This window comes from Euphorbia lathyris, chromosome 2 (assembly GCF_963576675.1).
Source record: "Euphorbia lathyris chromosome 2, ddEupLath1.1, whole genome shotgun sequence".
Lineage (NCBI taxonomy): Eukaryota > Viridiplantae > Streptophyta > Magnoliopsida > Malpighiales > Euphorbiaceae > Euphorbia > Euphorbia lathyris.
This window is the reverse complement of record NC_088911.1, coordinates 112,687,287-112,713,070: the sequence shown is the minus strand read 5'-3', so window position 1 is coordinate 112,713,070 and position 25,784 is coordinate 112,687,287. Positions and strand designations below refer to the sequence as shown.

At 34.4% G+C, this 25,784-nt stretch overlaps 1 protein-coding gene and 1 pseudogene across 1 annotated transcript; both read left to right on the top strand.

Moving 5' to 3' along the window:
• Positions 1 to 12,605: 12,605 nt before the first annotated feature.
• LOC136216492 (probable peroxygenase 3) lies at positions 12,606 to 14,415 on the top strand. The gene is made up of 7 exons (XM_066003012.1): positions 12,606 to 12,645; positions 12,851 to 12,961; positions 13,245 to 13,394; positions 13,467 to 13,552; positions 13,639 to 13,736; positions 13,817 to 13,942; positions 14,023 to 14,415. The coding sequence occupies exons 1-7, from the start codon at positions 12,612 to 12,614 to the stop codon at positions 14,174 to 14,176; spliced, it is 759 nt and encodes a 252-aa protein (XP_065859084.1). The 5' UTR covers positions 12,606 to 12,611; the 3' UTR covers positions 14,177 to 14,415.
• A 7,623-nt stretch (positions 14,416 to 22,038) lies between these two features.
• LOC136219497 (probable peroxygenase 3) lies at positions 22,039 to 25,178 on the top strand (annotated as a pseudogene).
• The last annotated feature ends 606 nt before the right edge of the window (positions 25,179 to 25,784 follow it).

Here is a 25,784-nt window from a genome sequence, read left to right as displayed (position 1 = left end):
AACGCCTTCAGAGAACCAGTCAATATTAGAGAACCCCATAAAGGAAGGAAGGATGTGGTGAGGAAGGACCCCTTCCCAAACCTTTCTACTATTCGGGCAATCCCTCAAAGCATGGCACAAGGTTTCCACATGGCCGCTGCATCTGCTACAGGCATCAGATACAGCCAAGTGCCTTCTGTGTCTATCTGCATTCGTGAGGAGCCTGTCTTTGACTCCCAGCCATAGGAAACTCCTAATGCGGTAGGGGACTTTGAGGGCCCAAATGGACTTCTAAATTTCCAAGGGAGGATCAGCCCTATTAGGGGTAAAAGCTTCATAGGCCGATTTGCAAGAATAAGAACCATTATTAGTCAAGGCCCAGCAGTGTCTGTCCTTATCCTCCTCCTGATTACTAATCTTCACACCTCTAATATTAAGGAGGGTCTCCAGGCTAAGAAAGGAGTCGAACTTAGACCAGATCCAGTCTCCCTCCGAGTCCACCACATCAGCAATTCTCCAGGAGAGGAGATCATTCGGCGGAGGGGCGATGCACACCTCAATCAACGGTTTGTCACCAATCCAGGTGTCATACCAGAAACTAATGGATCTCCCATTACCCACCTCCAAGCCAATCCCCGTACAGAACTCAGCAAAAACAGCACTAAGCCCTTTCCAGAGGAAGGAACAGCTGACAACCCTCTCCTTCGGGCCACCAAAGATTCTATCTTTCCTATACTTGCCGCACAGAAGACGAACCCAAAGGGAGGAGGGGGATTGCCACATTCTCCAAAGAAGCTTCATTAACAGGACTTTATTATTGTCCTTAGCTTGCCTTATACTAAGACCCCCCCTGCTCTTAGGCTGGCAGGCTTCCTTCCAAGGGACCAGGTGAATCTTCCTCCCATCCCCAGACTCTCCCCACAGAAAACGCCGATTAATTTTATCAAGGTCGTTGAGGACCGGCTCAGGGAGCTTACAGGCTTGCATGATGTGATTTGGAGCAGCGCAGTTGATAGACTGGATTAAAGTAAGGCGACCTACAAGGGAAAGAGAATTAGCTTTCCAGCTAGCACACAAACCGTTAGATTTGTCCAAAATGTCTTTAAAAGAGGCTTTGGACACCCTGTCACTATGAAGAGGGACCCCAAGGTATTTCCCAAACGATTGAGTCAGGGGAATGCCAAACATCTCACTCAGTCTTCTACACAAGCTATTATCCATATTCTTGGAACAAAGCATACGTGATTTATGGATGTTAATCTTCTGGCCAGAAGCCTCACAAAAGCAGTCGAGGATATCCATCACAGCCTTAATTTGTTCCTCATTACCCTCCACAAAAAGCATGACATCATCAGCAAAGAGTAAATGGGTAACAGGGGGGCAATGTCTGTTGATGGAAACAGGGTGGAGAGTCCCTTTGCTCACCGCCTCTTGGATCAGGTGAGATAATCTTTCCATGGCAATAAGAAAAAGGAAGGGGCTCATAGGATCCCCTTGACGAATACCCCTGGATGGAGAGAACTCATCCGACATATCCCCATTGATCATAACCTGGAAAACAGGAGAGGAGATACACTTTCCAATCAAATTCCTCCAGTTCTCCGGGATACCAGCTTTGGCTAAACTATCCAGAAGAAAGCTCCAGTTCAACCTATCATAGGCTTTCTCCAGATCCAGCTTGAGAGCCACGATCCCTTTCTTGCCTTTCTTAATCTTCATAGAATGGACAACCTCTTGGGCAATAACAACGTTATCCATCAATTGTCTTCCAGGAACAAAGCTCCCTTGATTTTGGCTGATAATATCCGGAAGGATCTTCCGGATTCTATTAGCCACAATCTTAGTAATAGCTTTATACAAGACATTACAAAGACTGATGGGTCTCATCTGGAGAAAGGAAGAAGGCTTGTCAACCTTAGGAATCAAGACAAGGAGGGTTTTATTAACCAAACTGATATCGTTCGAACCACCAAAGACACCTAACACAAAGCTGTATATACCCTCTTTAACAGTGTCCCAGTATTTATGATAGAAACTAGCGGGGATACCATCAATACCAGGAGCCTTAGTGGAACCGATGTTGGAGAAGGCCAGATCAATCTCTTTAAGCTCAATGGGATGGAAAGCATTATTAATAGCATCCTCCCCCAAACGAGGAAAGGAAATGCCAGAGTGGGCACTCTCTAGGTCCACAGCTTCCTCTCTGAACAGGTCCTTGTAGAAATCAAGGGCAAGGCGCCGAATGTCCTCCTCCTCAAAAATCCACTCACCACTGGCGTCTTTAATAGCCTCGATCCTATTTCGCTGTCTCCTAATGATCGTTGAGAGGTGGAAAAACCTGGTATTCCGGTCCCCATCTTGAATCCAAGCCTTCCTAGATTTCTGGAACCACAGAAGCTCTTCCTGTCTAAGCACAGCTTCCAACTCGTTCTGAAGAGCTCTTAGGTGACCATTCAGGCTATGATCAAAACGAACCTCCAAGCAACACTGAACACCTTCCATTCTCCTCAAGAGTTTGTTCTTCCTCCTGATAATATGACCAAAAGTATTTTTATTCCAAACAGCCACATTCCTCCTGAATTCCTCAGTAGCGAGGAGAACATCAGAGTGGGGATGCCAATTTCTTTTAACGAAATCCTTAAACTCGGGGTGAGACTCCCAAGCCACCAGATACCTAAAAGGTCTATTACCTTTCAGCCGATTTCCTTTGACCAAATTAATGAGGATAGGGCAATGGTCTGAGTGACGGAAAGGGAGATTAAGTACCTTGACCTCAGGAAACCTATAAATCGCTGCAACATTAGCGTACACCTTATTCAACCTAACAAACACACTATTCCTTTTCCAGGTAAATTTGTGGCCAGCAGCACCCAGGTCCGAAAGCCCGCACATATCCATACTTTGCTTATGATTAAGACACCGGTTCACATAATGATTACCCCCTCCTCTCTGATCACTCAAGAGGGCAATGTCATTAAAATCCCCGGCAACCAACCACGCCTCCACCATGTTAGAGCTAAAAGAATGAAGGATCTCCCACAGCCTTCTTCGGTTAGTCGAAACAGGATCAGCATAGACGAAGGTAATAAAGAAGGGTTTATTACCCGGGTAACACACCTTACTATGGATGAATTGACTGTCCATAGTAACAATATCAATATTGACTTGACCTGGCTTCCAAAAGAGCCAAATCCCCCCTGCCCGGCCAGTAGCCTCCGACCTGACGCAATTCCAATTCTTAAACTTTCTAACCACCTCATCTGCTTTGGCTCCACTAACCTTGGTCTCAAGAAGGACAAAGCAGGAAGGGTTAAACTGTTTAATGAGATCATTGACATGAATGCGGGTAGCCTTGCTCGCCGCACCTCTAACATTCCAAACGAAGAAGTCCATCAGAGGGGGAGACTACAGACGCAGGCCCAAACCCTAGATCAGGTATTTGTTCGGGGCTCCGGAGAGCCTAGAGGCGGTCCCAGAAGGACCCCTTTTATCCAAAGAATTCAAACCATGAAGGTTCTTTTTAGGTTTCCCTTTGGGATTCTTCATGTTTAACTTACTCACTCCTATAGTCTTACCAATAGGAGCATCAACAGGAGGATGTAGAGTACTCGCCTCCCTACTCAAACCCTTCCCAGCTGACAGGATAGACTGGGGAATCTCTTTGCCTTTAGCAGAAGCATTAGAGACAAAGAGAGGATTAATAGAATTACCCAGACTAGAGGCATGCTCTACCGACTCCAGACCAGGCATGCTTAAATCAATCTGCTTATCAGAAGGATCCGAGTCCTGATCTTCCTCCATAGACAAAACACCGAACCTTGACCCGGAACCCGAAGCTGAGTCCACTCCAGTCTCAATCCCCTTCTTAATATCCGGGGGTCTGACCTTGATCTCAGGAGCAATCTGGAGAGTAGTCATCTTCGTACTGATATCTGGTGAATGATTAGCATTAACATTAGCCCGTGGCTTCCTTCTCACTGGCCTCTTGGCAAGCATCCATGGGCCAAAGCTCCTTACTTCCCCTTGACTCTTCTCAGCTTCGCCTATGATAGGTTGCACCAACTCCTCCACGTCCTTCCTCCTCTTAGGACAACCCTCAAGGGTATGGCCAAACATACCACATTCATAGCAGATGTTGTGTATACCTTCATATTCAATATGATAGACCTTGTTTTGAGTACAGAACTGAGAAAGAAGAGGCTTAGCGAGATCAATATCGATACAGACCCTGGCAAACTTGCCTCTCACTGCCCCAATGGTAGTCTTATCAACATGGTGGACTTTCCCAACAAGGCTGCCAATCTTGTTCAGGAACCTATCACTGTAGTATTCAAGAGGTAGGCCCGGGAACCTAACCCAAGTAAGGATCCTGTTAACAGAGCAATCATGGGGATCAAAATTTGGGACCCAAGGTCTCAGAGCCAACACATGATTGGAGATAATATACGGACCACCATTCACAACAGCATTGAAATCCTCAGCCCTTGTGAAATCCTCAGCCAACACATGATTGGAGATAATCTCCTACTTTATTATTATTATTTTAAAGAATTCCAATTTATAAAAATAATATGAAAATGTATATATTAAAATTACAAAAAATTCAAATCATTAATTTTTGTAAAACTAAATAAATCATTCACCATTAATTAAAATTTTATAAATTATTTAATCAATTTTTGTTTTCAAAATCAATTTATTTGAATTAATAATAAAAAATATATTTTAATTTAAATATACATAATATAAAAATAATATATATTAAATTATTTATTTATTTATTTAAATTATATAAAAGTTTATATGTCATGTATAGCACGAGTTAAAACTCATTATTACTAAGAGAATTATTTTTCGTAATGTGGTCACACCTATCCTATAAAAAAAAAAAGCTAACATCTTTTATTATTATTATTATTATTATTATTATTATTATTATTATATAATGAGACCTTTTTGTGTCTAAAAATCCATATCATTAACCTTTTAAACGAATTATATGTTTATATGTGGAATTTGAAGTTGACATTTTATAGACGTGCAATTAACAGACATCTAGCCGTTAGATTTTTTAATTGGATGTGAAAAATAATTCCTCCAACTATATTTCTAATCATAAATTGTGTCATTTATATTTAAGCGTCAGTAAAAAAAAATTACAAATAGATGTGATATTTAAAATTAAATTAAAAAATTATAGTGCGAATCGGATAAAAGAGAAATTCGTATATTTTATTATCAAATTGTAAAAATATGAATATATTTAAAACCAATTATTAGACAATTAGTACAGAATAAAGAGCAATATATGTGTTTTGTAATGATATCTGAAATTGATCAAATTTATCAAATTTAGAGATAAAATTGCTCATAAATACTAAAGTTATGAGCAAAATTGTTTTTAACTATCAACATTAGAAGTATTTTTACATCTTATCTCAAATTTAAATTAATCTCCCGGAATGATGAATTTTTTTCATCTCACATGTATAGATAACATTTAGAGCGTCAAACAATAGGTAAATCTATATTGAATATGAAGTTCTGACATCACTTTGAATTTTGAGTGTAACTCATTTCAAAATGTACTTCAAATGAGGAGATTACCTCATATATAAAAAGTCATATAGTTCTTTAATGACTTTATATATCAAGAGTCCCATAAACTTGTTCCAAAAGTTTGATTGATTCTCTAAACTCGCTTAAAATAATCTATTAGCCACTTGAATTTTATTTAAAGTAACTTATTGGCTCATTGAACTTACTTACAGTAATCAATTTGCCATGTGAACTTGTTTAAAATGATATCATTTCAATTTGTTTAAATCTGTAAAAGAAAATCAAAACTTAAAAAATGAAGGTTTAATTCACGATTCTAAATATTTAAAACAAATTAACTTTTTATTATTTATTAAAATTTTATGCTGTTTTTATACGACACTTTAAGTAAGTCCATAGACTAATGAAACATTACCTAAATTTAATAGGTAATCAAATTTTTTGACAAATTCAGTAACAACTAATGCATTAAGCCTTCTTTAATTAAGCCAAATGTATCAACGTAAAATATTTCGCAAGTTTTACACAAAACTAACATTGTTTTCATCATAAACAATAATTAATTTTATTATCCAAATATATTATTGATGAATAAAAGTGTCTTCTCAATTTTTTTTTTTTTTTTAAGAAAGTGTCATCTCGTTATATTAGACATGTGAAACTATATAAGAGGATTTTCTATTAGACGAAAAAGATATACTTTAAGGATCCATTTATTTGCAGGAAAATAACGTGTAAAAGAATATATTTTTTTTTTAATTTTCAGTGTTTATTTGGTTTGAAAAATTAGTCAAAAAAAATATTATATCAGTAAAAAAAATAAATTTAACTTTAATATATGAACTTTAAAAAAAAACTTTAATATATAAAATAATGTAAATTTAACTTTAACATATGAAATGATGCAAATTTAATTCCAACATTTCTAAACAAGATTAATTTTAGTCATACGTTATTAAAAATTAGAAAAACTGGTTTGAATGGTATTTAACTGTCACTTCAGACCTTCTAAATATTAATTATGTCTAAGATATTTAGGTTATTACTAACAAAATTATAAAAATTAAATTAAAATATTAAAACTAAATTTATTACATATAAGTTAATCACAATCTTTTATAAACTGTCTAAAATATTTATAGTGTTATTATAGTTACCAAAAAAAAAAATGTACGAAACTGTTTCAATTTATCGACAAACTTGTTTGGATGTAACACCATGATCCAATACCATGTAGATATTATCCGCTCTGGCCCAATTCCAACACATTGGGGCTCACGGCTTTAAAACGCGTCTGCATGTATTGGATTCTCATCTTACTAATAAGTCCTAATCACTCCCTCTCCATTTCCGATATGGGATTCAGTTCATTCCTGCCCCCATCGTCGTCCCTTAGGGCCGCTCCTTGCTCAGGCCTTCTACCTCGGCGCCACCCTCTCCGGACCGGATCGTTACAGGCCCACCAGCTTCCGCCTGGTTCGTCCCCGAACCACACATCGTACGTGGAGAGTCGGCTCTGATACAAATTGTAACACCCTGGTCCAATACCATGTAGATATTGTCCGCTCTGGCCCAATTCCAACATATTAGGCCTCACGGCTTTAAAACACGTCTGCATGTATTGGATTCTCATCTTACTAATAAGTCACAATCACTCCCTCTCCATTTCCGATGTGGGATTCAGTTCATTTCTGCCTCATCGCCGTCCCTTAGGGCCGCTCCTTGCTCAGGCCTTCTACCCCGACGCCACCCTCTCCGGATCGGATCGTTACATTGGAAGGTCCGATGTACCAGTTAAATAATAGTCAAATCAGTAATTTCAAATTTTTGATAGCATATGGATAAAATTGATATTGCTTGAAAATGTTTTTTTTTTTTTTATGAAAATGCTTATACTTTCATTAGATAGAAAAAGAAGAATAAGCAGGGACGGATCTACCGTGGGGGCAATGGGGCACTTGGCCCCACTGAGATCTAGAAATATATAAGTTTTCATGTATTTTAATTTCTCATCTTTGAAGTTTTACCCCGGACTCCATTGTTGATATATGAGCTTCTGGTGTGTCGCAAGGTTGAAGAAAGAGTTAGGGATTAGATTGGTTTCAATTTTAGTTTTGATATCTGAAACATAAAACGACACCGTTCCTTTAAGTATAAGCAGCCCATTGGATGGGGCCCAATTAAACTGATGAAATGGACGGCAAGAAATGAGACATGACACTATAATTAATCTTTTTTGGGTAAGTGACACTATAATTAATATTATACCATCAAATAACACTTTTTTTTTTTTTTTTGTGAGATATAAACCATCTAATAACTTAATGGATAAAATTTTGTACACACCGAGCAAACACATAATGAGGTAAATTCACCCATGGCCTCTCAGCTTTGTTTTTTTTACGGTATGACCACTAAATTTTACATTTTTAACATCCGTAGCCACTCAATGTCTCAAATCGACCGTTGACAGTCTCAAAAAAAAAATCAAGAATTAATGATATTTTAAGCAATTTTAATTCTTAAAAATTTTCGTTTTGAGGTCATTTAAATGTTGTTAGGTTAGGAGAAAGAGTTAAGTTTTAGAGAGAGAAAACCCCAAATGATTTTAGAAAATAAAAAATGTGATTAACTATTTCTATAAAATTATTGAAAAAAGATAATAATTTTGTCCTTATCTTGTAAAATAGCTTAATTTAGAGATAAAGATCAAATTTAACCAACGTTTTTTAAGAAGTACATATTTAGCTCTAGTGTAAAAATTGTGTTAACCTTAATGTTTCTAAATCAGATCAATTTTAGCTCTAAGTTAATGAAAAATTGAAAAACTGGTTTGACTATTATTTAACTGTCATATCAGACCTTTTAAATAAGTTTGTCGATAAACTAAATCTTAGTGACACTTAAATATCTTAGACTTAATTGATGTTTGGAATGTCAATTGTAATAGTTAAACTAATATTTTCAAATTTTCGATAACGTAGGAATACAATTGATCTTTTTTGAAAAGTTAGTGTTAAATTTAGACGATTTTATATACTAAGGGCAAATTTGGCCCTTATCCCTTTAATTTATGTTGTGTTATTGATTTTTTTACATTTTATTTTACAATGTATATGTAGTTTGCTCCCACTGCATACTAATCCTGGATTCGTCCCTGAGAACAAGTACAATAAACCAGTAAGGAATAACACCTCACAAGATCCACGAAGGAATAAAAAAGACTACAATGAGCAAAACAAATCATAAAAGGTGAAAAGAAGACAAAAAACAATTAAACATATTCTTCCTAGAAATCCAAATCCGCAAAAAAGCGTCTGCATTCCAATCTTCATCCTTTAAGCCCTTTCAAACATTCGGATGTGAGTCATTTCTTTTATTGCAACCACATAGATATATGGATCTACGGATAAAATAAATCATTTTCGCTCTTGCTAAATCCGAAAAAGATATAAATAAAAGAATTATAGAGAGAAAATACAATTCAGACGGACAAACAGATCCAAAAAATATATGAACACCAACTAAAAAAAATAAGAACAAAAAAATAAAATAAAAAACCTAACCCGATGTGAGGAAGAAGAAGGAAGAAAAACTTCCTTCTTCATCCCTAAAGTAGAACCACAAGAGAGAAGAAAGTTTGAAAGAGAAGAAAGTTTGAAAGAGAAGAGAAAAGGAGGCGGTTATTTTCCTTTGTTTTGCTTTTTTTTTTTTTTTTTATGCAGAAAGCAAGAGAAAAGGTTGCTTGGAAATGTTAGAATTAAATTTGCATCATTTCAAAAAAAAAAATGCATCATTTCATACGTAAATTCTAAATATGCACTTCGCTTGAAACGTTAGGATTAAAGTTGGGCCTTATAAAAAAAAAAGAAAAAAAAATTAAGAAAATGTTTTATCCTCTTTAAGAGGGTACAATATTTTTCTAACCATTTTCTTCGGTACGTACAACCTATGATTTTTTTACCTAACTAATGAACAGTTGGGTAGTGGATTAGTCCAATTAACCCGTTTAACTCATTTAATAATTTATATAAAAAAAGAAAAAAACGTGAAAAATATAAAAAAAATAAAAAAAAGAGAAGAGAAGAGTGAAAAAATGGAAACACAAAAAAATAGAAAATGTAAAAAACATGAAAATGGTAAAAAAAACGTAGCAACTGAAAAAACAGACAAAAAAGAAGAACGTAAAACAACTGAGAATTCTCGGTGAATTATGTACCTAGATTAGCGAATGGGGTTGCTCACTTAGTTGCTAAATATTTCCGTTCCAATGCTGATCTTTTCTATTCAAGTGTAAAACCTTTCTAGCTAACTTTAGTTCTGGAACAGGACATCTAATCCTGTTCGTTTTAATGAAAGGTTTCATTTCAAAAAAAAAAAAAAAAAAAAAAAAACGAAAAACAAACGAATTGTTTGTTTGTTTTTCACATTGTCACGTTTCCTATTCTATTTTTCATGTTTTTTATTTTAATCTTTTTTTTTCGTTTTACCTATTTTTTGTTCATTATAATATAAACTTTAGTTAAAAATAAAAATTATAAATAAATATAATATTATGTACTTACCTAATATTTGCATGTAGACAAACCAAACGGGTTAAATGCACCATTAGTCACTGAATTTACATAGTTATCTTAAAATAGTTATTAAATTTCAATTTATCCTAATAAAATTATTTAATTTTAAGTTTTGTCTTAATTAGGTCTCTCCGTCAATTTCAGTGGTTAAAAAGAATCAAAATAACGACATTGGTGACACATCAACATGAGTCAACTCAGATCTCTGACCGAAACGAAACGTGACATCCATGTATGTGTCACCTAGCTATCACATGTCGGTTATTTTTAAGAAAAAAAACAAAGTTTAGTTTTTTTCATAAAAATAACCGACGCGTGGATGTCACATTTTGTTTCAATCAGTGATCTGAGTTGACTCATATTAACATGTCACTCATGTTATTATTTCAATTTTTTTTAACCATTGAAATTGGCGAGTGGCCTAATTAAAACAAAAGTCAAAACAAAGTGATTTTATTGAGACAAACTGAAGTTAGACAATTATATAGGTCCAGCAACCAATAATACTTTTAACCCTAAATCTAAAATGTAGAATTAAGGTGTCGTTTGGTTTGCGGAATAGAATGAAATGGAATAGAATGACTATTCCAAATGAATAGAATAGCAAAGAATGTAATAGAAATTCCTATGAATAATTATTATTATGTTTGGTTGGTGGAATAAAATAGAATGGAATAGATAGTTTTTTATTTATTGAAAAGACAATATTACCCTCAAATGTAATGTCTTATTTCTTTTAAAATTTTAATTATTACTATTAATTGTTCAAATATTTAATATATATTATTTTAAGAAATATATAAAAAAACAGAAAAAAGGGAAACATGAAAGACGGAAAAAAACACAAAAAAATTTAAAAACGAAAAAACAATAAAAACATAATTATAGAGACGTGGAAAGTTATGAAAACGCAAAAATAGGAAAAACATGTAGAAAAAACTCATGAAAACAAGAAAATGCAAAAAAAAAACATAAAAAGATGTGGAAAACATGAAAATGTTAAAAACACGAAAATATGAAAAACAAAAAAACAAAAAAACGTGAAAAAAAATGCAAAAAAAAACGTGAAAACACAAAAAGTGAAAAAATTCGAAAATGTGAAAAAGCGAAAAACGTGAAAAACGTTAAAAACACAAAAATATAAAAAAAATGCGTTTATTACGTTTTTTTTATACATTTTCATATTTTTTCATTTTTTTATGCTTTTTCATGTTTTCCAAGTTTTATTGTTTTTGGTGTTTGTTCATATTTTCATATTTTTCGCGTTTTGTCACGTTTTCGTGTTATTCACGTTATTGCATTGTTTTGCTTTTTCACGTTTTAGTTTTTCGTGCTTTCGTTTTTTTCGCGATTTTGTATTTTCCGTATTTTGTTACTTTTTCGTGTTATTCACGCTTTTTCATGTTTTTCGTATTTTTTTCATGTTTTCGTGTTTTGTTTGCGTTTTTTGCATTTTCATGTTTATCGCGTTTTTCACGTATTGTCACATTTTTGTGTTTTACCATTTTTACGTTTTCGTGTTTTTCGTATTTTTTACGTTTTCGTGTTTTTCGTATTTTTTTATGTTTTCATGTTTTTCATATTTTTTCACGTTTTCGTGTTTTTCGTATTTTTTCACGTTTTCGTGTTTTTCGTATTTTTTCACGTTTTTAGTATATTTCGTGTTTTGTCACTTTTTCGCGCTATTCATGTGTTTTCTTTTTTTTTTGTGTGTGTTTTCTTGTTTTTTCCCGTTTTCATGTTTTTCGCGTTTTTTTTACATATTCTCGTGTTTGTAACTTTTTTACATTATTCTCGTTTTTGTGTTTCATATTTTTCGTATTTTTACATTTTTTTAACTGTTTTTCTCATTTTTTCATTTTCACGTTTTTTTATAATATAAATTATGGATTCGCCAAAATATATAGGATTCGAGAAATGGGCTAGAGAGAAGATTGAAGATTTAATAGAGGGTAATTTTGTAAATTACAAAAATACAAAATTAGGAATAGACTATTCCTTTGATAAATTAAAGAATAGCTATTCCATGAAAACAAGGAACAGGGATTCCATGGAATAGCTATTCCATAAAAAATATTGTACCAAAGGTGGGAATAGCTATTTCTTAGGAATAGCTATTCTATTCTCTCTCTGTTCCGCGAATCAAACGAGCCTTAAGGGTCATAATTACCTTTAAAATTGGGGATCAATTCAACGTGGGCAAATAAATTGGCTAACATTTTATAAATTTTAGGTATTAAAACTCAATTTGAGGGGTTTATCAAAATTTACCAACAAGGCTAAGTTAATACCCAAAATTCATTTTGAATTAAATTGATACAAACTTTTAGGCTGATTTTGACTATTAATTCATAAAATGTGGGATGTTATAACTTTGGTATGTGCAATAATAATAATAATAAAAGAAATGATTGGAGATGCTCGGAGTAATTAATGAGCATATTTATAAGATGCACAGTTCATTCTTTTCAGTATATACTCAGCAACACATCAAATATGCCAGTGACTGAGCAACTTTCGTCCCGGAAAGGTAAGTATTCCATATGCACTACAAAATCACTCAACTCCGATGGAAATATCCGTCGCAAATTATTAAAATTTCGTCGCAAAATATAAGTATTCAATCTTGCATGCATTTCATTATGAACATCATACCTATTATATGCCTGTGAATCCTGAAATCCTTTTTTTAAATTAAAAAGTAAATCATAATAAGGGTTTTTGACGATTTGAAGGTGGAGAAATGGAAGATGGAGAGGATTCAATGGCAACAACAGCATCTAAAGCACCTATTACTTCTGATCGACCAGTTTCCGCTGATTTGGAAACCACCTTGCCTAAGCCCTGTGAGTTTTTCTAACATAATTCCATTTCTATTAAACCAGAGGACGGATCCAGAAGGGGACTTAGGGGCTTGAGCACCCACTGATCACCAGAAAACGCTAAATTTTTTATAGAAATTGTGCATGAGTTTTTAATTTTTTTTATGTAAAAACACCAAAAATATTAATTTAGCACTCATAAATCACGAGAGACGGTGAATCTTGATCACTGTATTAAAGTATTTGGTTCATTATTTTATCATATTCACAAATTTAGATTTAAGAATTAATTTGACAAGTAAAACAGATCTGGCAAGAGCATTGATAGCTCCTGATAAAGAACATCCAAATGGAACTCAAGGCCATGACCATAATGATATGACTGTTCTTCAGCAGCATGTCGCCTTTTTTGACCAAAACAACGATGGAATTGTTTACCCCTCGGAGACATTTAAAGGTATATTTTTTTTTTTATTATTATAGAACTTCAATAATAAAGTAATTAAATTCTAATTAAGTTATATTACAGGATGTCGTCAACTTGGTTTTAATGTAATCATCGCTCTTATTCTGACAATTGCTTTCCATGTTTTCTTCAGTATTCCAACTCAATCTGTAAGTCATTTTTTCTTAATTTGTTTCAATGAAAATATTATGTTTCTTTTCCGTTCTGTTTCTTAATTATTTATGTCGAGATGTAGAAAAAGCGTTTTCCTTCCCTCCGTTTTCCCATCTACATAGTCAACATACATTTAGGCAAACATGGCAGTGACACTGGAGTCTACGACACCGAAGGACGGTAATTAATTAATTCACCTACTATTCTAACACGATTTATATAGACAATCCGTGTAACTTGATCATTATTGTTTGGTGCAGATATATGCCTGTGAATCTTGAGAACATGTTCAGTAAGTATGCTAAAACTGTACCACACAAGTTAAGCTTTAAAGAGCTGATGAACATGACAGAAGGAAATCGACTCAACTTTGACTTCATAGGATGGTTTGTTCCTAGATCAAAAAAGAAAAACTCAATCTATTTTGATGTTTTAGAAATGAATGTAATAATTAATATATATGCAGGCTAGCAGAAAAATTGGAGTGGATTCTGGTTTATGGTATTGCTAAAGATGAAGAGGGCTATCTGTCTAAAGATTCTATTCGTCGTCTGTTTGATGGGAGCTTGTTCGAGTACATTGCTAAAAAGAGAAAGGGAGGTCAGGCTAAAATGAATTGATACAATAGTAGCAGTACCAGAATGGAGCTTTGCAGCTGAGCTAACAACAATAAATAGTGGTCAAATATTGGTCACATATAAATTGTCTTTTTAATAACGGCTCATGTAATGTGCAATATTGCTCTTATTTCTTACTATTTCGTATTTAGATTCCATTTACGGTTTGAGATGGATTATTTCTTGAGTTTGAAATTGTAGAAAAATTGGCTGTTTTAGGAATCTTGGAAGCCAATAGGTTGGAAAAGTATAAATTATAAAACTTTTCTAATGCTATATATTAGATTTTGAGCTTTAATTCAAAGAATTCAACCACTTGCCCTATCTAATTCTAAGACTTAGTTATTTTCTCTACATTATATTTGTCCATTTGAAATATTATTTGGTAGTATTTTAGAATGCATGTAATATTGGCTGAACCTCATTAAATTATGGCATTTTCTCTATTTTTTTATTCTTTAGCTTTCAATTTGCTAGTGGGTCGGTACATTAGAAAAGTTTCTTTTCTCCGAGTTTTGTTTGTTAGTATACTTTGTGCGCCACAACTAGACTGATCGGTCAGCATATGCGATTTTTTTCTTTGGATTTTGTTGACTATTTAACGTTAAAACATAAGAACTAAGAAATATAAATTAATTTTTAACTATTTCCAAAATAATAAAAAAATGCAACTTAAATAGGGATATGTTTGGTAAAAATCAATTAATGTGCATGAATTGAATCATCCGAAAGTGTTTTTCTTCGCATCGCATCTCCCCTTTTATGTAAATGTATTTGTTGTCACGGAGTACGACATAAAAACTTAATTTAATTAAATAATCATTAATGGATTTATATTATTTAATTAGTCTACTCATATAATAAAATTTAATTAAACTATACATTAAGTTCAATAATACAAATAATTAAAAATGAATGTAAACACTTATGTTTAATCATATATAGGGATTCATGACATTGCTAGGAGTTTTTTTTTTTTTTTTGAATAAAGGCAGGGTAGTGAATGGAAACTACTGACGGACATCCCAACTAGGTTGGTACCTCCGTCCGAAGAAACAAATGATCCCGATATATTAATAAAAGAATAGAGACCTCCTAGAAATTAGTGGAAAAGGTAATGAGAAGTGGCCTTTAAAGATTATGGATAGTTACTGTGGAAGTGGTCATCATATTCATTTTCAAGGACATCAAAAAATCTATAAAAATAAATGAATTCTACCTAAGTTTATTTCCAATCATAAATTTATACACTTTTCTTTATTTCAACACATTTTCTTGTAATTTCTAGTTTATTCAACCAATCAAATTCAAGTTCTTACACTTTTTTATTTCCGGTGTTTTTACGGGTGGTTTGCCAAGAATGGCTAAAGTGTCTACATCAATGCTCTCTTATGACGGTACAAATCACACACATTTACAGAGAAGGGAATCGTGTCTCTGACGCCCTTGCTCGTCACGGTGCTCTCTTCAACGAACTTGTTTGGTGGCCGGCTGCCCCAACATTTTGTCAATCTTTTATTTTTGACGACCTTTGTAATATTGCTCATTTTCGACATTTTTGATTCTTCTCCTCTTCCTTTTGTAGACGCTACATGATCTTTCTTTCATCAAGGTAACTGCTAGGGTGGAGTTAGATTCGATCCAAAGCTGATGCCAGCCTTTCTCCCAAGCCATATCGACCGTGAAAGTAATAGCCCGAAGTTCAGTAATATGCGCAAAGCTGTTACCAATCGGAAAGGCAAAACAGCCTCTTGCAAAGCCCCTTGATGTTCGAAAAATTCCACCTGGCCCTGCATTGCCTGGCGCCCCAGCTGCTGAACCGTCCATGTTGACTTTGATCCATCCTGCAAGAGGATGAATCCATCTGATAGCGTAGTCGGGGGCAGGAGGCGGCCTGTACTGAACAGATTCAGCGACAGCCTGACCAGCTTCACGAATATGATTCCAGAGTTGAGAGATAATAATTTGGATTGAAGGGAGTTCTCCGTCAAAAATAGCACGGTTGCGAGATATCCAAATTAGCCAAGGGCATGTGATGATTGCAATTTTCCATAACTTCAGCTGCTGACGGGGGAGGCGGCGATGCTGAAGATAAAAAAAGAAAGCAGAGAAAGGGGCAGCAGGAGTAATGGTCATGCCAAATCCATGCCCGATACTCTCCTAAAGTTTTGCAGCCACAACATAAAATAAAAAGAGATGCTCATCAGATTCAATATTACACTTACAGAGCTCACAGCGAGAAGCAAATTGAAAGCCCCAAACCTGCAATGATGTTTGTGTAGCGATACACTGATGCAGCAGCTTCCAGCAGGTGGCCGAGCGGCTAGGTGGGATGAAAGCTGTCCAAAGAAATTTTCCCTAGTCAACCGTCGCAGCCTGAAGCGTTAAATGACTGTAGAAAGTTTTAACAGAGAGTTGTCCCGTGTCAGAAGGTGTCCAAATACAAAAATCCGAGTCATCAAGCCCCCGAGAAATCCCGTATATGGCATTCTGAATGTTAACCGGAAGCCAGTGCAGATTGTGCCAATCATTCCCTACAAGAAATTCTTCCACACAATTAAACAGGCCAGTTTGAACCCGGGGAGAAATCTCTAATTGATCTGCCACAAAAGGAGAGATCCAGTTGTCAGTCCAGAAATTGTGGTTCGAATGACCGCCAATCCACCAAGTGCAATTTTGCCTGATAACCGAATAAGTTGGCCGATAAGAGACCCAGATGGAAGAGTTAGAGATGCGAACCTTAGGCTGCCCCGAAGCCGTAAAAAAACGGTGCCTTAGTAAGTCCACAACCAAAGAACTGCCTTGCAAAAGCTCCCAACAGAATTTCCCCATTAAAGCTTGGTTAAAAATTGATAAGCCTTCTTCCTTTTTGCATATGAGACCTATCAGTCTTTGTAATGTTCTTTATAAGACGGTTACAAAGATTGTGCCTAATAGAATCCGTGGCATTCTTCCTGCGATCATTTGTCAGAATCAGGGTAGTTTTGTGCCTGGTAGACAAATGATGGATAATGTGGTGATTGCCCAAGAGATGGTCCACACGATGAAGATTAGGAAGGGGAAGAAAGGCATTGTGGCTCTGCAGCTGGATTTGGAGAAGGCCTATGATCGTATCAACTGGAATTTCCTGATGGAGAGTCTGGAGAGAGCTAGGATCCCGGACAGCTGGAGAAGGTTAATTAAGGTATGTATCTCTTCTCTTGTGTTTCAAGTTATGGTTAATGGGGATATGTCGGAGGAGTTTTCTCCGGGCCGGGGAATCCGTCAGGGTGATCCTATGAGTCCCTTCCTCTTCGTTATTGCTATGGAGAGGTTATCTCACCTGATTCAAGATGTAATAGATAATAGGAGTTTCCACCCGGTGGCTATCAATAGCTTCTGTCCCCAGGTGACTCACTTATTCTTTGCAGACGATGTCCTTATCTTTCTGGAAGGTAATGAGGAGCAGTTGAGTATTATTATGGATATTCTTGAATGTTTTTGTTCGGCCTCTGGGCAGAAACTTAATATCCAGAAATCTAGGATGATGTGCTCTAAGAATATGAAACCGAGAGTCTATAAAAGATTAAGTGATCTTTCAGGTATTCCTCTTACTGATTCTCTTGGGAAGTATCTGGGTATTCCCCTCCACAGTGAGAGAGTGTCAAAAGTTTCTTTTAAAGATACTTTGGATAAAGTTAATATGAAGTGTGCCACGTGGAAAGCCAAGACTCTATCTCTCGTTGGCCGCCTCACGTTAATTCAATCAGTTAATTGTGCAGCTCCCAATCACATTATGCAGGCTTGTCAGCTTCCGGATCATGTGCTTAATGATCTTGATAAGATTAACCGTAGGTTCCTGTGGGGGGAAGCTGCGGAGGGAAGAAAGATCCATCTAGTGCCTTGGAGTGAGGTTTGTCAGCCGAAAGATTCTGGTGGTCTGGGCATTAGGAAAGCTAAGGATAATAATAAAGTTTTATTAATGAAACTCCTTTGGCGTATGTGGCAATGCCCCTCCTCTCTTTGGGTTCGCCTTCTCTGTGGTAAGTATCGAAAAGACAAAATCTTCGGGGGCCCTAAGGAGAGAGTTGTCAATTGTTCCTTCCTCTGGAAAGGGCTTAGCACCGTGTTTGCAGAGTTCTGCTTAGGGGTTGGTCTGGAGGTGGGTAATGGTAAGAACATCAGCTTCTGGTTTGACACCTGGATTGGGGATAAACCGTTAGTAGATGTGTGTTGCTCCCACCCCCCCCCCCCCCCCGCCTAGTGATATCCGTAACTGGAGGATTGTCGATGTGGTGGACTCTAAGGGGGACTGGATCTGGTCAAAGTTTGATACCTTCTTTAGCCTGGAGACTCTCCTTAGAATTCGGGGAGTGAAGGTTAGTAATCAAGAGGAGGACATGGATAGGCATTATTGGGCGCTGACTAATAATGGAGTTTATTCTTGCAAATCTGCCTTTGAAGCTTTTACCCTCAACAGGTCCGATCCTCCCTCGGATATTTGGAAATCCATTTGGGCCCTCAAAGTCCCTTACCGTATTAGGAGTTTCCTATGGCTGGGAGTTAAGGACAGGTTGCTTACTAATTCGGTTAGGCACAGACGGCATTTGGCGGACTCTGGAGCTTGCAGTAGATGCAGTGGTCATTATGAAACTTTGTGCCATGCTCTTAGGGTTTGCTCTAAGAGTAAAGAGGTTTGGAAGAAAATTCTCCCACACCATATTCTCTCTTCCTTCCTGGCCCACTCTGAGAATGACTGGTTCTCTGATGGTATTAGTGGGAAATTACTGACTTAAATGGAGCATGGTGACATTTTCTTTGCTATCATCTGTCACCAAATTTGGAAGTGGAGAAACGAGGAGATTTTTGGTAATAAAACTGTTTTTATTCCAAACTTAGCTGAGTTCTTCTCAAAAAAACTCTCTACTATTATTGAGAGTTTCAAAGGGGATTCCCTTGCCAGGTCTACCCAGGAAAGTGATGTCCATCTCGTGGGATGGAGCAGGCCGAGAGATGGGGTTGTAAAGTTGAATACGGATGGCTCCTGCCTTATCAATGGTAAGATTGCTGCCGGAGATGTTCTTAGAGATGCGGGGGGCGCCTGGCTTTCTGGGTTCACCCAGAATCTGGGGTTGGGCTCTTCCTTCTCTGTGGAGTTCTGGGGTATTCTCTCTGGTATCAAGCTTGCTAAAAGCCTGAGCGTTAAGAGGCTTTCTGTGGAGTCTGATAACATGGAGGCCATCAAAATGATTTCTGATAATCATGCTATTGGTCTTAATAGCCGCAACCTTATCAAAGCTATTAAAAGGTTTTTCTCTTCCTTTGAGATCTTAAAGTTCAGTCACATTTTCAGAGAGCAGAACCGAGTTGCGGATCGCTTGGCTGCGGCAGGCCATGAGGGGATGTTAGGTGTTACTACCCTTTCTGATCCCCCTATCTTTCTCTCTTCTCTTCTTTTAGAGGATAGGATTGGGGTTAGCTTTCCTAGGCTAATCCCAGGTTAATTGTTCTTTGGTTGTTTTTTTCCTTTCCTGTTTCTACCAAAAAAAATAGCAAAGTTTTTTAATCCAAGACCACCAGCCCTCACACTTTTACAGCAAAACGCCCAAGAAACAGTGACTAACTTTCGCGTGTAACATTGCTAGGAGTATATTATTACTAATTTTTATTTTCAATTTCGTTGTATTATTATTATTTCTTTGTACTTATTCAATACAAAAATTGAAATTAAAATAATGAAGGCAAAATCTTTTTATTCCATTAGGTATATGTAATGTAATATACCTTAAGTATACCTTTTTTTTTCCATACTTATGATTTCTCTCCCTTTGTATCTACAATTCATAAGGCATATATTATGCCTTAACTATGACATATGGCAATTAATATTGCCATATGTCACACAACCTTATTTTTTTAATTAATTTTTGTTTTAACACTAATATGAAATTAATTACATCTTAAGAACATACACATCTTAAGTATATATATGATTTTCATATATTGGAAAATATTGATTTTTGTCTTCTTAATTTATAACTTTTTATCAAACTTACCCATAATATTTAATGTGGGCTGCTAAATATCGCCCTCATTTGAATTTTTTTTGCCTTCTCATAATTTTAAACTGAAATTTTTCTCAAACAAATCATAAACCCGAACAACAATAATTGAGATTATGGAAATAATTGATGTGTGACAATCCGAACTCCGGAAATGGATGATTACTAGTCGGAAACATTAAAATTTGCGTTCTTTTATCAAAGAACTCATAAAAATAATACTTATTTTTTTATGACGATTTTGCATTTTTCGTCACAAAAAATTGAACGATTTAGTATTTTTTGTCACTAAAAATTTTACGATTTTACACCGGCCAAAATTTGGCCTAGGCGGATGCCGCCCCCACCATGGCTGGGGTGGATTCTCTAAAAAAATCAATTTAAAAAAATTATAAAAATGGTAAAATTGTCCAAATAATAATAAGTAATTTGGGGACAGTAAATAGCAATATCTTTTTAATTTACATCTAAAATATTAAATTAAACTCAATAATATACTTAAATTCATTATTAATTAACACTAAAAAAAGATATATATTATAATATATTTTGAAAAAAAAATAAAGATTAGAAAACTTAGACACGTACCCGACAACTAACTTACCCTTTAGTTTAGAAGTATTTATACCTATGAATTTTGAAAGAATTCAATTATATTTTCTATAAAAATCTACTGTTTGTAAATCAAACAAGAGAATTGAGTTTCTTAAAAATAAAAAACGATAAGAATTGAAGTCTTGGAAGATTCTTTTAATTCTCGTGTCTAACCCCTTTTCAAGTTTGGCAGGAGAAATATTTTTAGAGAGGTATGAAAACAGTGTTGAAGATACTGATTTGAGAAGCAAAGAATTTTATTTGCTTCGCATACAATCTTTGCAGCTCTTTTTATCTCGTTGAATTTAGTTCTCGTTTGGGTGCTGTTGCTAATGGAGGATAGGGGAGAGGAGAATACAGAAGAATTTCATCAGAAGATGAAATTGAAAAAGGAGGCCCGAAGATGAAAATAAAAAATGAAAATGGAGAGAGAGGAAGAATTTGTTCAATTAAACAAGGAGAGGGAGAGGGGGGCAAAAGAAAGGAATAGAAAATATTGGAACTCACTCTTGAGTATAGTTCCAGTGAGGGACTACATTGAGTAAAATTAAAAAGATGAATGGTTGATTGTTGATTTGTGTAGAATGGAAAACTTGATTAGGGATTGTATGCTTTAAAAAAAGTAAACAAAACTGCCGCAACAATAAGTTTTATATATAATGGATGGTTTCATGTTTATGGCTTAAATTAGCTACGAGGCATAGGGAGTAATAGTTGTGAAGAGTCAATTTATTGACAACTTGAATACAAAAACTAGTGATCAAAGCAAACAACTAACTCATAAAAAGACAAATAACATGACAAACAAAATCTCATACGTGTTCCAATCACAATGAAATCATTATCTAATAAAGATCAAAATTTAGATCTGTAAATTCCACTGTAAATCCTCATGGAGGTCTGTGGTTTGCCCATTAGGAGTAGATAGACATACCCTTACCTAAACTTTTTCTATCAAAAAATAAAAGTACATAACTTAATTAGGTAACAGGTAAGAATTCCGTATAATTTTAGAATTTGACTATAATGTTCTCAATCAGGAAAATTTCAATTGAAATCATTTTCAATTTTAGAAGAAATTTATGCATCGAAACAAATGAATTTTGTTTTCAATCGAAAAAGGACAAAAATGAAAGAATTGGTAGAATTTGTGGTGTAGAAGCAATTGGCCATTATTGGGCGGCAAACTCTATATAAAGCAATAAAACATTCACAATAAGAGAACTAAAAATGACAGAAGAAGAGGATTCATTGGCAACAACAGCACCATATGCACCTGTTACTTCTCGAAGACCAGTTTCTCATGATTTAGATGTCACTTTGCCTAAGCCTTGTAAGTTTTATTTCTTTATTTATTTATAATATTCAAACTTCTCTTAATTTTTTTTTTTTAAGGAAAGTGTAGATAATAATATAAGAAATACTAAAATTTTGTTCAAATGAATTTTGGGTTCAACTATTTGGATTGTAAAAAGTTCAATAAAATCCATATAGCTTGGGTTTAAAATTTCTTTGCGATTGCCCGTACCAAAGCGAAACTGAGTGAAATTAATACTCTGCATGCCTAGATTGTTTATAGATTAATTTAATGGTGATTGGATCAAACAAACCTAAATCTAATCCAATAAAGGAAGGAATTCATGAATATGAATTGATTGTTAACAACCAATCCAACTATAAATATTTAATAGAGTTAGACTCTGTTCTTTATCGCTGAAAAAAACTGAACTGAATTGAACTGAACTGAACTGAACTGAATTGAATTGAACTGAATACTGCTAAATACTGAACTGACTTTAACTGAATACTACTGAATATTGAACTTAACTGAATGCTACTGAACTTAACAATAATGATGATATTAGACTTTAAAATAATTTTCATGATAGTATTGGACATTAATGAACTTATAATAATAATAATGGTTCTAATAAATAAATATATTATTAAAGATAAAACTAAATTGAATATCAAATAAAAGCCCGGGATGATAAAATCTTGGCTCGATAAAAGCCTATGAAATTAAATAAAAATAAGTCTAATTTAAATTAAAAATACAAATTACATACAAACACAAATTTATATATAATTTAAAGCCTATAAAATTAAATACAAATCTTCATATGAATACAAACTCTTAACTTTTTATTTTAATTAAGGGTTAAAGTGCAAAAATAACGCTTTGGGTCAGAAGTAATTTTACCTCTAACGTCTAAAATGGTGGAATTTTATCCCTAACATTGATAAATTGGATAAATTTGAGAAATAATTCATAATATGGATGCAATTCCTAATTTTTAAATATGAATACATACTTTAGTTTTATTTTTTTTATTAAACCATACATACTTTAATAAACTATCATTTCTTGACTTTTATCTAATTTATAGATAATGATAAACTATAAATAATAATAATAATAATAATAAATTATAGATAAATTATAGATAAATAATAATAATTATTATTATAATAAATTATATATAAATAATGATAATATAATAAATAATGATAAATTACTGAATACTGAAACTGAATGCTGAACTGAACTGAACTGATTGTTACTGAAATTAAATGATAAAGAACGGACCCTTATTTGGTTTTGGTTTGAATCCGTTCTTAACAATCAATTCACCGATTAATTTCATTCAGACCTATTATTTTAACTAGATTAAATAATTTTATCAAGTTCAACTTTTCTTTTCTTTTTTTTATAAGAAATTCAACTTTTCAAAATACCAAATTTAAACCAAAAAAAAAATCCAATTTTCATTTATTTTATTTTTTTTCACTCTATATCTCTCTTAGTCCTTTTCTTATAGTTTTTCTTCCATTTTTTCCTATATTCTTTATTTTTATTTATTAAACGCGTTGGTTCATTTAACCCAATTAACTAAAGGAGTAAAAAGTATTCCAACAGTTCCTAATTTCTCAACATTACAAAAATTGAAAAAAAAGTATATTTTTCTCAACTTTTTATTTTCTTCGTTTGTTGCATTTTTTTTTTTTTTGTCTTCTTTTCATTTTCTCCGTCCTTTTTCATTTTCTCATCCTTTCTCGTTTTTTCCTTCTCTTGGTCGTCTACTGTTCACTTTTTCGCATAAAATGACTAATATACCAATGCCATGATAGATATGGCAAGAGCACTGAAAGCTCCGGATACAGAACATTCTAATGGAACTCCATGCCATGACCATAATGGTATGAGTGTTCTTCAGCAGCATGCAGCCTTCTTCGACCAAGACAAAAATAGAATTTTTACCCCTCCGAGACTTTCGCCGGTATTTTTTACTCTTTCACTTTTTTTCTCTTCTTATTAATTCCACTTTGCTTAATTCAGCTTTTCTCCTCCAAAACAGGATTCCGCCAACTTGGTTTCAATTTATTTGTTTCCCTTTTGATGGGATTTCTTATAAATGCAATGTTGAGCTACTCTACTCTACCTATAAGTTAACGACTTCCTCTTTATATCCTTTTTTCTCGGGTAAATTGTATCGAAATTACTTCATTTTCTTTCAATAAAATCATTGTTTATTATATATTTCAAAATAGGGGTGGCTTCCTTCCCCTTTCCTCTCCGTATACATACGCAATATACACAAAGCCAAGCACGGTAGTGATTCCGCAACCTACGATACCGAAGGACGATACATGCCTGTGAATCTTGAGAACATATTCAGCAAGTATGCTAAAACTGTACCAGACAAGTTAACATTTAAAGAGATGTGGCAGATGACAGAAGCAAATCGACTTGCCTTCGACTTCATAGGATGGTTTGTTCTCTCAGATAAAAACTAAACCTTTTTGTCTCAATATCTTGTGATTTTAGATAGCATTTTTCATGTTTTGGAAATGTAATTAATGATGCAGGGCATTAGCTAAGTTAGAGTGGATTCTCCTTTATGTTCTTGCAAAAGATGAAGAAGGCTATCTCTCTAAAGAAGCTGCACGAGGATGTTTTGATGGTAGCTTGTTCGAGTATGTTGCTAAACAGAACATGGGAGCTAAGGCTAAACTGAGATGAAAAAACCAGATGTGGATACCGGCTGTGGAATTATGGCTATAAATTGCAGAATGTTAGTGTAATAAATAAATTGATGTTGTATACTTCTCTGCAGAAATTGCAAATCACCTCAGCTTAGTGATTGTAATTTATATGCTTAAAACATTGAGAAATGGTTATGTAGATCCGTCTTTGATTTCTTGACTGCATAAATAAAACAGAAAGGATAGAAAGAGAACTCATATTGCTAAGATTTATTTCCAGTGTTAATGCAGATCGAAATATAGAGATATTATTAGAGTGTAATAGAGTTACTTTATATGTAAGGGTATTCTTGTAATTAATTGTAAATAATATTGGATCATTTGCTAATTATTCTCATATAATAGTATAAATATGTGTAAATACTTATTAATAAATAAGTGAGTATATTTTAATTTTGTTCCTTCTACTCAGGTTGTATCAGAGCAAAATATATTTTACTCTCTCACTTCATTCAAAGATTCACTACTTTTCAAGGATTTGTATTGTAAGTTTACACCTATAATCTGAACAATTATTTTGCTTATTTCCCCAAAGATCACGTGTATTGGTTGGGAGATGTATTGAGATATGTCTTCTATCTCTGGCTTCTTCGTTTTCGCCTGCGCGTCTTCTCCTCTGTTTTCGACTGTTCATCTTCTCCGATTTAGACGGTTCTGTTCTGCTTAGTTATCATCTGGACTTTGACTTCGGTTGGTATTGTAGTGTTTGGTTATCTCTTCATCCGATTTATCATTTGGAATTCGATTGGTGTTTACTGCAACCAGGTTCTCTCTTCATCTGGATTCTGGTATTTGTGAACTCTGTGTGCAGTTTCTCTCATTTTTTGTGTGAAAAATCTCATCTAATCTCTTTTTGTACCGATCGGCTTGTTTTCTGTTTCTTCGATTGGCTGCATTTTCTTCTCCTGGTTTTTCTGCTCCGATCGATA